Raw genomic sequence first — 13,689 nt, 5'->3', positions numbered from 1 at the left:
GATTATCAAAGCAATGATATCTATGAAGAAAGGGAAGGCACCAGGACCCAATGGTTTGCCTGGCAAGTTTTATCAGGCCTTCTGGAACTCACTTACCCTGAGCCTACTAGAGCTTTATGATAATTTGAACAAATCGGCTCACCGATCACGCACCTTTGGGGAAGCCAACATCATTGCCAGACTGAAAAGTAAAAAAGATCTTAATAACTCAAAGAATGTCTGCACAATCCTGATGATAAATGTTGATTGCAAAAAAACACCAAAATATTAGCAAGTAGATGGTAGACTGTTCTACCATTGTTAGTTAGAGATTACCAAGTGGGTTTCTGAAAGGGTAGATATGCAAACCTAACACAAGACATCTAACAGATATATTACCCCTTTCAGATTCATGAGAATAACCTAGATTGATCATGGCACTAGAAGCTAGAAGCTGAAAAGATGTTTGACCACCTTGAATGGGACTTCCACTTTCAGGCGATGAAATAGCATGGTATAGGGGTACCCATTTATAGGCTTGGTTAGATGTTTATATCCTGCCCCCAGAGCTTCAATCTATGATAATAATGCAACATTACCCTTTTGCAACCTAAGTAGAGGTACCGGACATGGTTGTCATCTCTCACCCCTTCTATACATACTCGCATTAGAGTCACTGTTGGAGTCAAACCACAGAGATAATGAAATCAAGCGGATCCAAGTCCACAATCTCAATTTTAAAATTTCAGTTTATGCAGATATTTTGTTCCTATCCAATCCCAGTACCACGGTTCATCACGTCATATTTTGCCTTGATGATTACTGAAAGAACTAGGGATACAAAATAAACAGGCAAAAAACGGAGCTCCTCCCTTTATCAATCAAATGCTCCAGAGACCACCTAAAGGATCTTGAAGACGGACATTATCAAATATCTATAAATGGAGAACCTACCAAACACCATCTTCGAAACTCTAATCTTCAATCATACAAAAAGTAAATTGGAAACTTGAAAAATGGTCACCCCTCTTCCTGTCTTGGTGGGACAGACTAGACACAATAAAAATGATGTTGACGCCAGTGTTTCTGGACCCAATGAGAATGATCCCCATAATGGTTAATAATATTCTCTATAAAGAATTGAACTCTATCCCTGTGGAAGTCTGTGAGAATTTCCATTTAGAAACTACAAACCGGTAGAGAGTTAGTAGGAGACTCATTTCCTAACTTCCAAACTTACCACAATGCCTTTAAAGTGGCACAAATAAATACAGTCACATGACGCCCATGTCACACCAATGCAGAGATACCAAGATGGGTTGAACTGGAAGAATAAATGCAGACTCTTAATAAACAACTCAAGTGCCATTCGTTTCTTGAGGCCTCGTTTAAAATCTTCAATCAATTCACAAAACATGATCCATACAACCACAAAACAAGTCATGGCTCATTCCAATGATAATCAATAAATATACGCTGTATTGGGATGAGCGGATCCAGAAGAAAATATTTTACCATAAGTAACTACTGAATCACGTTACACACCCCAGGTTTGCACAACTACAAATTAAATATGGATTTCAAGTCCACCAATTTTCCTACTCAATGGGACTTGCTAATGTTTCTAAAGTAGATTACGCATATATAAATTCACTGCATTCTCAAACCGAGATAAGGATAAACACATGAATGAAAAAATACAAAACCTCAGCACCTCGTAAAAGAAAAGTGTGAAATAAAACAATATAACAGTTAAACCTAACTATTTAACGGATTAAAAATGGGAGCAGAACTTATCATTAAAAGTGAATCCCTCTCAATGGGAACACATTTACAAAGGAATATCCAAAACTTCCAGATCTTCCAGCCAATCACAAACTCCTCTATTTGTAGTGCATAAAGTGCTCTGGTTGCCATAGAAGCTGGCTCAATGGAGTGCATGCTCTTCACATGCCCATAGTGCTGGAGATGGAAAGATCTAGAGGAAGCTGGCTTAATGGGGCGCCAACTCTTCACATGCCCATAGTGCTGGAGATGTAAAGATCTAGAGGAAGCTGGCTCAATGGGGCGCATGACTTTCACATGCCCATAGTGCTGGAGATGGAAAGATCTAGAGGAAGCCGGCTCCATGGGGCTCATGCTCTTCACATGCCCATAGTGCCGGAGATGTAAAGATCTAGAGGAAGCCAGCACAAGGGGTGCCTGCTCTTCACATGCCCATAGTGCTGGAAATGTAAAGATCTAGAGGAAGCCGGCTCCATGGGGCTCATGCTCTTCACATACCCATAGTGCCGGAAATGTAAAGATCTAGAGGAAGCCAGCACAAGGGGCGCCTGCTCTTCACATGCCCATAGTGCTGGAGATGGAAAGATCTAGAGGAAGCTGGCTTAATGGGGCGCCAACTCTTCACATGCCCATAGTGCTGGAGATCTAGAGAAAGCTGGCTTAGTGGGGCGCATGCTGTTCACATGCCCATAGTGCTGGAGATGTAAAGATCTAGAGGAAGCTGGCTCAATGGGGCGCATGACTTTCACATGCCCATAGTGCTGGAGATGGAAAGATCTAGAGGAAGCCGGCTTAATGGGGCGCCTGATCTTCACATGCCCATAGTGCTGGAGATGGAAAGATCTAGAGCAAGCTGGCTCAATGGGGCGCCAACTCTTCACATGCCCATAGTGCTGGAGATGTAAAGATCTAGAGAAAGCTGGCTTAGTGGGGCGCATGCTGTTCACATGCCCATAGTGCTGGAGATGGAAAGATCTAGAGGAAGCCGGCTTAATGGGGCGCCTGATCTTCACATGCCCATAGTGCTGGAGATGGAAAGATCTAGAGCAAGCTGGCTCAATGGGGCGCCAACTCTTCACATGCCCATAGTGCTGGAGATGTAAAGATCTAGAGAAAGCTGGCTTAGTGGGGCGCATGCTGTTCACATGCCCATAGTGCTGGAGATGTAAAGATCTAGAGGAAGCTGGCTCAAAGGGGCGCATGACTTTCACATGCCCATAGTGCTGGAGATGGAAAGATCTAGAGGAAGCCGGCTCCATGGGGCTCATGCTCTTCACATGCCCATAGTGCCGGAGATGTAAAGATCTAGAGGAAGCCAGCACAAGGGGCGCCTGCTCTTCACATGCCCATAGTGCTGGAAATGTAAAGATCTAGAGGAAGCCGGCCCCATGGGGCTCATGCTCTTCACATACCCATAGTGCCGAAGATGTAAAGATCTAGAGGAAGCCAGCACAGGGGGTGCCTGCTCTTCACATGCCCATAGTGCTGGAAATCTAAAGATCTAGAGGAAGCTGGCTCAATGGGGCGCATGACTTTCACATGCCCATAGTGCCGGAAATGTAAAGATCTAGAGGAAGCCAGCACAAGGGGCGCCTGCTCTTCACATGCCCATAGTGCTGGAAATGTAAAGATCTAGAGGAAGCCGGCTCCATGGGGCTCATGCTCTTCACATGCCCATAGCGCCGGAGATGTAAAGATCTAGACAGAGGAAGCCGGCTCAATGGGGTGCATGCACTTCACACACCCATAGAGCTGGAGATGTAAAGATTTAGAGCAAGCTGGCTCAATGGGGCGCATGCTCTTCACACGCCCATAGTGCTGGAGATGAAAAGATCTAGAGGAAGCTGGATCAATGGGGCGCCTGATCTTCACACACCCATAGTGCTGGAGATGTAAAGATCTAGAGGAAGCTGGCTCAATGGGGCGCATGCTCTTCACACACCCATAGTGCTGGAGATATAAAGATCTAGAGGAAGCCGGCTCAATGGAGCAAATGCATTTCACATGCCACAAAATCACAAAATACTGGTCTGGCATAACAAGGATTATCTTTGACATACTTCAGCTCAAACCAAACCAATCATTGAAAGATGTATTTCATAGTATGCTAAATGCGGACCACCCCTTAAGGACAAAGCATGTCCATCCTTTGAATATACTGATAACTGCAGCCATCCAAACTATCACATGCCACTGGAAGAGGCAAGTCCTCCCTCTCCCTAGACATGGTGGACCTCACTCTGCCAATCCTATAGACTAGAAAAGACATTAATACAGGACCCGTTGGCACCTGCTAGGTTTATTCACACCTGGAGCCACTTAGAGAACTTCATTGATCGCGCAGAGCATTCCGGGACACCCACCTCCAAAAATTCTGAAGTTCGTAAAGCTCCATAACTTGCTATTTCCATCTTCTTTTCTTCCTTATACATTTCAGCATACTGCAGTATGACAAAACACTTAAATTCATATATGTAAATAAGTCCGCGGTCAAAATAGCCCCAAACATCCCCAGCCAAGAAAATCATGAGATCAAGAGCACCTCCACTATACGCTTATTGACATACAACCCCAATCATTGAGCTAGGTAACATGAAATCAAGTTTCTGCTGGCTAAATCTACCCACCTCTACGCCTCCAACGAGACATCCTCCTCCTGCAGTTCCTAGACTGTTAGATCCACTTCATCATTAAAAGGCCCACCCACCTCTGGCATGGAGGATAGCACAGGGGCAACGTGCTGGTCTTGGAAGCAAGACCACACAGTGCAACAGAGTTTCCAATCCCAGATCCGCGCTGGAAACCAAACTCGGGTATTAAGCGCGTTATAAAAAAAACACTAAAATAAATAAATGTCTTTTCCAACATCTGTTCTCTCTGCTTGTCTTTCACTTGTGTCTCCTTCCTTCAATTTAATTTGATTCTATTCCTAACGGCATCAAACTGGATCTAATCACAATCCACATGCAAAATGAGCCAGTGAGGTACTAGTACTACCTATGCATACCTCATGTAAAGTAACATACCAGGATGCAAACCAGTCAATATTCCTAATACAGCTGTCTATGAGTCTTTAGATACACTGGTTTGAATATTCGTTGTCGTTGTACTTACATGTATTGTTACATTCAATATTGAAACATGATTAGTAATACCCGCGCTCATTTTGTAACACTCATGTATTTATAATTGATTAGCTGTCGAAAAACCGAATTACTACATATGATTTACCTCATTTACACCTTTTGATGTTTAAAAATCCCAAATAAGTTCTAAACAAAAAACCATTCCAAAACGCTATGCTTAACCTCGCCTTATGTGAGTGTCTAGCCCTGTGATTATCAATTCAATGTAACAACAATATGATTTAATGGGAATCGCACCAAAAGATCGAGAAAAAAAGACCAAATAGATGGTTTGCCCGCATTCGATATAGCTAGAAAAGACCAAGCCCGAAAAAAACGAATTGGGTGAGCGGGGGTGTCCCACACTCCTCTAGTTCGGTATTATCCGGTTCGGAGGTTGCAGGGGTGTCCCTGGCGTACAGAAAAAAAAGCAGGGGACAAATAAAAAAATAAACGAAAAGTTCAAATTGCAAAATGCAGAAAAGTGCGCCTCGGCATTTTGCAATTCAAGCTTTTCGTAATCCGAAATGATCACGTACATCCGATTTAATGTTGTGTATTGTATTGATATGACCAGTTTATAAGATGTGTAAGGTTTTATTCTTTTTTTTGTTGTTATTTAAACTTTATTAAAGAACATACATCATTGTACCAAAAACAATTACATTGCATATTCTTATATGCAAGAAAAAGTGACAAAACCTTACATCCATATTGATAATGTCAAGATCCTCGTTAGACCAGTTGGTACAATCCTTTAGATATGAATCATTTAACTAATTTACCAAAATAACACTCAAATCATACATATCAAAATGTAACCAAAACAATTTCAAATCAAGGTGCAAAGTTCAGCGTGTGTCATGCAGATGTCAGAGTAACTTACAGAACTCATCACAATGGTTATATCAGCGAAAAGGATATAATCTCGTGGGGTTTATGACGGATATTGAGGTGATCATGGTTATATAATAAAATACATATATAGTTTATAAAATAAATCTAAAACACATGTTGGATTCAGCAGAGACAGCAACTAAAACTTACATTAATTGTGTGGAAAAACAATGAAGTTCTAAAGAGGTTGGGTTCCCTCATTTTGCGATAACAATAACAAGAAGTGCGGCCAGCAGGTGGCAGGTGCATGGGTAAGTGCAGACAGCAGGTGTCCAAACATGCAGGTAGGGGACTGATACAGACCCAAGTGCAAGGGTTGCCGGGAGGCAGTGCGGGTGTGCAACTGGACGGGTGAGGACCTGGCCCCGAAATCAGAGGGTAGCCAGGTGACCAGTGCAGTATCAGACAGGAAATCAGCAGGAGAGAGGAATAGAGAATGCAAGAGCAAAGAGGGAGGACTTGAGGTGCTTCCGGAACTGGAGATGGTTTTCCGCAAGTTTCAGAGAGGCAGGGAGGCTGTTCCAGAGGGAGGCCCTAGCCGAAGAAAGAGATCTACCACCAACTCGTTGCTGGGAGAAGCGACTGGCCCTGAGGGAGTTGGAGGTGGAGGAGCGAAGAGCTTGAGTAGGAAGGTATTTACGAAGAGAGAGTTGGAGGTAGTGAGGACCCAGATCTAAGAAGGCCTCGTGGACAATGCAGAGGGTCTTGAACTTACTCCTTGCAGCCAATGGGAACCAATGCAGAGATTTCAGTGCTGGAGAGATACGATCCCTGATCTTGAGGCCAAGGACAAGTCTTGCAGTCCTCTTCTGGATGAGTTGCAGAGGGCGGAGAGTAGAAGCAGGCAGATTTAGAAAGAGGCTGTTACCGTAGTCCAGCCTAGAGAGAACTAGAGCTCTAGAGACAGTGAGCTTCTGGGGGAAGGAGAGGAAAGGAAGAATACCTCTGAGGAGGTGCAGTTGGTAGTTTGACTTCTTAGAGACATCAGAGATGTGAGGAGAAAAGGAGAATGTGGAGTCGAAGATGACCCACAGGTTCTTAGCCTCACAGGTGGGAGCAGGGAGTGTCATCCGCATAGCACTGGAAGTTGGAGCAGAGAGCGGTGATGCGGTGGGCGAGAGGTGCCAGGTATTGGTTGAACAACCAGGCAGAGAGGTTTGACCCCTGGGGAACACCACAGGTAGAGAGATGAGATAGAGGAAAGGAAGGACCCAAGTTGGACCTGGGAGGGTCAATCAGAGAGGAACGAGGTCAGCCAGGCCAGGGCCTATATCACAGAGACGATTAAGCAGAAAGGCATGGTTGACCGTATCAAAGGCAGACAAGAGATCGAGTAAGAAGACGACAGAGGGGAGATTAGCATCAAGGTCAGAGAGCAGGTCTTCACGGATGTTCAGGAGAGCAGTTTCCATGCTTCTGGCTGCTCTGAAGCCAGGATGATGGTCATGGAGACAACCAACAGATTCAGTGTGAAGATTAAGCTGGCAGATTGCCAGATTTTCCAGGAGTTTACCTAGGAAAGGAGTGATGGAGATCGGGCAATAGTTAGCCGAGCAGGAGGGGACGGCAGAGGGTTTCTTGAGAAGAGGGTGCACGAGAGAGTGCTTCGGGGGGGGTGCTCCAGTGCCAAAGGAGTGGTTGCAGAAGTCAGCCAGGGCAGGAGCCAGGGTGTCAATGTGGTCCTTGATGGTTTTGGAAGAACAGGGAAGAACCTTTTTTGACGAGACTTTCATAGAGCTGACTTGTCTAGAAACCTTGTCAGGGGAGCAAAGAGGAAAGGAAGAGAAAGAGGGAGGAGAGGTGGTCACAGGGTGGCCGGAGGTAGAGGAGAGAGTAGAGGGTGGAGGAAGAGAGGACGAGAAGGTGGACAGGATGTCCTGGGTTTTGGAGATTAAATGAGAAGCCAGGGCCGTGCAGAGGGCCTGGGAGGGGACAGGAAAGGTAGAGCCTGCAGCAGGATTGGCCAGCTCCTTGCACATTTTAGAGTTTGGCCGAGTTGTTAGGTGCCACAGAGATGCAGGCTTGGATGTGGGCTCTGTTCTTAGTGCAGGCAAGAGAGCTGGTATTGTCTTTGGAGCAGGCGGCAGACCAGTTTGTCAGAGGATGCGCAAGAAGCTAGCCATTTCCTCTCAGCCACCCTGCACTTATGTTTAAGGTTGGCAAGGTCAGAGTCATACCAGGAGTTGCACTTTGCTTTGGGCTTCAAGCGGATCCTCATGACAGGGGCAAGAAGATCAAGAGTATCAGAGATAGAAGAGTGGCGCATGGAAAGGACTGTGTCAGGATGTGAGTCAGCCAGAGGAGGAGGTGGAGAGAAAGTGGCGGCGAAAGCCTCAACTGATACACGCTTCATGAGTCGGATGACCGAGAAGGTAGGTGGCAGTGTGCTGGAGTTGGCTTGGACTGAGGAGTAGATAGGGAGAGATGGGAGGAAAGGAGAAAGTGATCACTCCAGGAGAGAGGATTGGTGAGGGGATAGAGAGGGGGAGGTCTGAGGAGATCATAACAGTGTGCTTTGCAGAGTGAATCAAGCCAGAGGGGGAATAGAAAGAGAGAGACTCGCAAAGGTCACAAAAGAGTCCAGAGGAAGGACTGGAAGCGTCCAGGGTGGATGTTAAGTCTCCAAGAAGGAGGAGTTGAGTGGTCGAGGCCAGGAGGCAGGAGTAGAGGTCCGCCCACTCAGAGAGGAAGGAGGTGATCTGACCAGGTGGCCGATTAGATAGTAGCCAAGGTAAGAGAGTGGCCATGAGAGAGAGTCTGCAGACATGGCATTTGAAAGAGTAGGCCTGCATAGAAATGACAGAGGCAGGAATCCACTCAGGGAAGATGAAAGCTACACCCCCTCCGGCACAGTTGGATCTGGGCGCAGAGAGGATCTTGTAGCCATCAGGGAGGAGTGTGTCAGAGCTTTAAATGTATCTTTATTAAGTGGCAAGAGGCTTATGGTAAGAGAGCTTGAGGAGACACAGCCCTTTCCCCAATTCCTCTCTCCTCAATCCTCCTATTTTTCTCCTGGTTCTACTGTTTGCAAGAAAAACCCTTCCCTCTGCACCCTCACAAAGTCCGGCCCACAGAACTGTCACGTGTGTCGGTGTATGTGCCATCACCACACATGTATGCTTACAAGTTCATTTAAAGCAAACTCAAAATAAGGATTCCAACAAATCCTTGCTGGGATTAGTTGCACCCCTCCTTGCGTCCTCCCCTAGTGTCTTCCCCCCACCTTTCTCCTCCACTCCTCTTCCTCTTTCCTCTTCTGCCACCTATTCTGTGGTGCTTTCTGTTTCTCCTATCTTTTCAAACTGCTTCTCTAGCGACTATCCTGCTCTCCTCACTAAGTCTGGTAGGAAGAAGTTCAAAAAGGATATCCTCATCTCCAACCCAGGCCTCCCTATCGCTGACACCTATTAATGTTTACCTGTATGGCACTGTCTTGGTCCAAGGCCCTGAGGTCAACCTTCTCCTCTTTGATAGACGATTCCCGCTTTGTGACAGAGCTGCCCGTGAACCATGTCTCGGTGAGACCGAGGACATCGTGATCAAGCTCTTCCAGGAGACAGCAGATGCAAGTGGAGTGTTTGACAGCTGAGCGAGAGTTGAGAGTGGCAATATGGTGAAAGTTGCCAACCTTGAAAGACTTCCGGTGAGGGGTACAAATCTGAGGTACGCCCTGCGGAAGTGTAGAAGGAGCCTGTGGGGGGGGCAGAAGAGGAAGGAGGAGAGGGCAAGGTAGCCAAGGAGGAGGCAGAGGGTGGAGGCAAGGAAGCCGAAGCGGGAGAGTATGGACATTTATGAGGCGCGGGAATCGTCTATCAAAGAGGAGAAGGTTGACCTCAGGGCCTTGGACCAAGACAGTGCCATACAGGTAAACATTAATGATGACCTTAGAGGAGTGGAAGTGGGCCAGGAGGACCTCCCACCGGGTGCCACCATTAATGGGAGAAGAAGAGAAAGGAGAGAGCACAGAGACCATATGAAGAGTCCATAGGTCTGGCGAGGGAACGACAAAGAGGATGTCGGTGAGGGTCTGTCTGGGCGAAGCACTGGTATAGGTGTCAGCGATAGGGAGGCCTGGGTTGGAGATGAGGATATCCTTTTTGAACTTCTTCCTACCAGACTTAGTGAGGAGAGCAGGATAGTCGCTAGAGAAGCAGTTTGAAAAGATAGGAGAAACAGAAAGCACCACAGAATAGGTGGCAGAAGAGGAAAGAGGAAGAGGAGTGGAGGAGAAAGGTGGGGGGAAGACACTAGGGGAGGACGCAAGGAGGGGTGCAACTAATCCCAGCAAGGATTTGTTGGAATCCTTATTTTGAGTTTGCTTTAAATGAACTTGTAAGCATACATGTGTGGTGATGGCACATACACCGACACACGTGACAGTTCTGTGGGCCGGACTTTGTGAGGGTGCAGAGGGAAGGGTTTTTCTTGCAAACAGTAGAACCAGGAGAAAAATAGGAGGATTGAGGAGAGAGGAATTGGGGAAAGGGCTGTGTCTCCTCAAGCTCTCTTACCATAAGCCTCTTGCCACTTAATAAAGATACATTTAAAGGACACAACCAGTGAACGCCTTCATTCTACCGTCATAGGTTTGGTGAATGAGAATGACAATGTGATCGTACTGCAAAAGAGAGAAAGGTTCAGAAGTATAGCAAGGAGCCGAGAGATCCCACTTCTGGTCAGATAGCACAGCGCGTAGAGCGATCACTTTGACATCCCCAGGTTCGAATCCCGGCAGGGCTAAACTCCGCCTTTCATCCTTCTGAAGTCGATAAATGAGCACCACACACTGTGGGTAATAGTAAGCAACGCTCAGGGCTATATTATTATCATTATTCAACTGCAAATGATATGATATGGCATTTATAACGCGCCTATACACAAGTGTTTCAAGGCGCGAAAATGTATCGTTTTTTATCCTTTGCCCCATTACGAAAAGCAATCTTTGAGATTGCAGATGTTATGTGCGGTTATGGCACAACCCTGTATTTCTACACGAATTTAGATGAAAAGATTGCACAACCCACTGAGACTCTTTAAAAAATATCAGCCAAAAGTCAAAGAGTTTCAGGACTAAGTATTTCAATGGGGAATCAAGCGAGTTCCTGGCGTGCCAGTTTAATACACTCCTGCTGGAAGCCTCAGTGTACATTTGAGTGAGAAAGATGTATGTGCACATGTACAGCTGAAAGAAAGATGGATGCACACATGTACAGCTTAAGAGAAGGATGGATGCACACAGCTGAAGAGAAAGATCGATGCACACATGTACAGCTGAAGAGAAAGATGGATGCACACATGCACAGCTGAAGAGAAAGATGGATGCACACATGCACAGCTTAAGAGAAAGATGGATGCACAGTTTAAGAGAAAGATGGATGCACACATGCACTGCTTAAGAGAAAGATGGATGCAGAGCTTAAGAGAAAGATGGATGCACACATGCACAGCTTAAGAGAAAGATGGATGCACATCTTAAGAGAAAGATTGATGCACACATGCACACTTTAAGAGAAAGATGGATGCACAGTTTAAGAGAAAGATGGATGCACACATGTACAGCTTAAAGAAAGATGGATGCACACATGTACAGCTTAAAGAAAGATGGATGCACACATGTACAGCTTAAGAGAAGGATGGATGCACACAGCTGAAGAGAAAGAATGATGCACACATGTACAGCTGAAGAGAAAGATGGATGCACACATGCACAGCTGAAGAGAAAGATGGATGCACACATGCACAGCTTAAGAGAAAGATGGATGCATAGCTTAAGAGAAAGATGGATGCACACATGCACTGCTTAAGAGAAAGATGGATGCATAGCTTAAGAGAAAGATGGATGCACACATGCACTGCTTAAGAGAAAGATGGATGCATAGCTTAAGAGAAAGATGGATGCACACATGTACAGTTTAAGAGAAGGATGGATGCACACAGCTGAAGAGAAAGATCGATGCACACATGTACAGCTGAAGAGAAAGATGGATGCACACATTCACTGCATAGGAGAAAGATGGATGCACACATGCACAGCTTAAGAGAAAGATGGATGCACAGCTTAAGAGAAAGATGGATGCACACATGCACAGCTTAAGAGAAAGATGGATGCACAGCTTAAGAGAAAGATGGATGCACACATGCAGTTTAAGAGAAAGATGGATGCACACATGTACAGCTTAAGAGAAAGATTGATGCACAGTTTAAGAGAAAGATTGATGCACACATGCACTGCATAAGATAAAGATGGATGCAGAGCTTAAGAGAAAGATGGATGCACACATGCACATCTTAAGAGAAAGATGGATGCACAGTTTAAGAGAAAGATGGATGCACACATGCACAGTTTAAGAGAAAGATGGATGCACACATGCACAGTTTAAGAGAAAGATGGATTCACACATGCACAGTTTAAGCCAATGATGTGTTTACTTCTGCTAGATACAGGATTGTCTATAGAACAAGCCAATGAGGAGCCACCCATCGCACCCGTGATCCACCCCACCGCCTGTAGAACACAGGAGGAACACGCTCTCTGCCCATGTCACTGCTCCTTATAATACCAATACCATTAACCAGTAACGCGCGACTTACAGACACTGCAGACGCAGAGGAAGACCGCCAGGAAGGGGCTCGGACCCTTGGCTCCCATGGCACAGGCAATGAGTGCCACGGCTCAGCTCCCCGCGGTTGATGCCGTGAAGATCTTGCTCGTCCCAAGTTGGCACTGGCCCAGCCGTGTTTCGGTATTCTTGGAGCCTTCCGCGGGTGTGTCTACCCTGACAGCATGAGTCACCTGCCCCGCTCTCAGCTTACACTACAGGGGTTCTCCAAACTGGAGGACACTCACTGCCAGGACACACCTTGGGTCTATATGGCACTGACCATGCTTTTCTGTATGTATGATCACACTGCTAGAGTCTTAAAGCACTGGCAGTGTACACACATCAATAGCAAAGGTGAAAAAAGTGCAGGCGGGAAGGGTCATTTTAACAGTTTCTGGGGCTCAGGGCACAGACACCTTTGCCCCACACTCTTCGGAAACTCATGGCCTACTCCCACCCTCTTCGAAACCCAGGCCCCCTCCCAATGTGAAAAATAAAGGGGTTAGATACCTTTCCAAGAGGATGCTATATTAAGTTTCACCTCTCACCTTAGACTTGCAAAGTCCACTATTTCAGCCAGGCACTATGGGCAGGCGTGAGCATGCCTTGCCTTTAATGTTTGAGGTATTCAGCAGCTTACACGACCCCATCACCACCTGGCCTACAGCATCCCTAGAAACAGTAGGGGCGCCCTACCCAGGGACTGCCTGCCTCTTCTGCAGTGTATTCGCTGCATGCGCGGGAGGAGGGTGGAGATGGCAAACGGGTGGCGGGCCTCTGTATCATGGACTTCTTTTGTGTGGGTAATCTGGGTTTCTGTTCTTTGGCAGGCGTCCCCTTACTTCGACCTCTCCTCGAAATTCATCTGAAGCAAAGAATGCGCTACAGTAAAGCTCCAGGAAGTTATTGTTCACGCCAAACAAATATTTTGCATTCTTTTTTGCAATGTTGAACTACTTTTTAAGCTCTAAATAGCAATAATAGTGCTTAAAAATGTGGGTTATTGACACGAGCTCCGACCTATGCCCCAATCAAACCGTGAGACCGCAGAAAACTCACCGATCCGGGCAGACTTTGTCATTGGCAACCTTTCAGGGACCTATAGGTTGTCACTGAATATGGAACTACGGATGGAAAAGAAAATGAGCTCACGCAGTGCTCCCATGACACCCACCGCCCACTCAGCACATTCGCCAAGTTAGTTACACCTGCCACTCCCGTTACGCAGCCGACATACTCCTGGGACAGCAGAGCCATCTTTCGTGTACTGGTAACACTGCCTTACGTATGTCTTAGACATG

At 46.2% G+C, this 13,689-nt stretch overlaps 1 protein-coding gene across 1 annotated transcript in view; it reads right to left on the bottom strand.

Moving 5' to 3' along the window:
• The window catches only part of LOC138498041 (uncharacterized), a 458,173-nt gene extending 445,665 nt beyond the window's left edge, over positions 1–12,508 (bottom strand). The window contains exon 1 of the mRNA XM_069621879.1: positions 12,378–12,508. Within this exon, the coding sequence (XP_069477980.1) occupies positions 12,378–12,435 (58 nt within the window). The 5' untranslated portion in view covers positions 12,436–12,508. The remainder of the gene's footprint in view (positions 1–12,377) is intronic.
• Positions 12,509–13,689: the final 1,181 nt, after the last annotated feature.

Source organism: Ambystoma mexicanum, chromosome 5q (assembly GCF_040938575.1).
Source record: "Ambystoma mexicanum isolate Mex_15411 chromosome 5q, UKY_AmexF1_1, whole genome shotgun sequence".
Classification (NCBI taxonomy): Eukaryota; Metazoa; Chordata; class Amphibia; order Caudata; family Ambystomatidae; genus Ambystoma; species Ambystoma mexicanum.
This window is presented reverse-complemented; position numbering and strand designations above follow the sequence as displayed.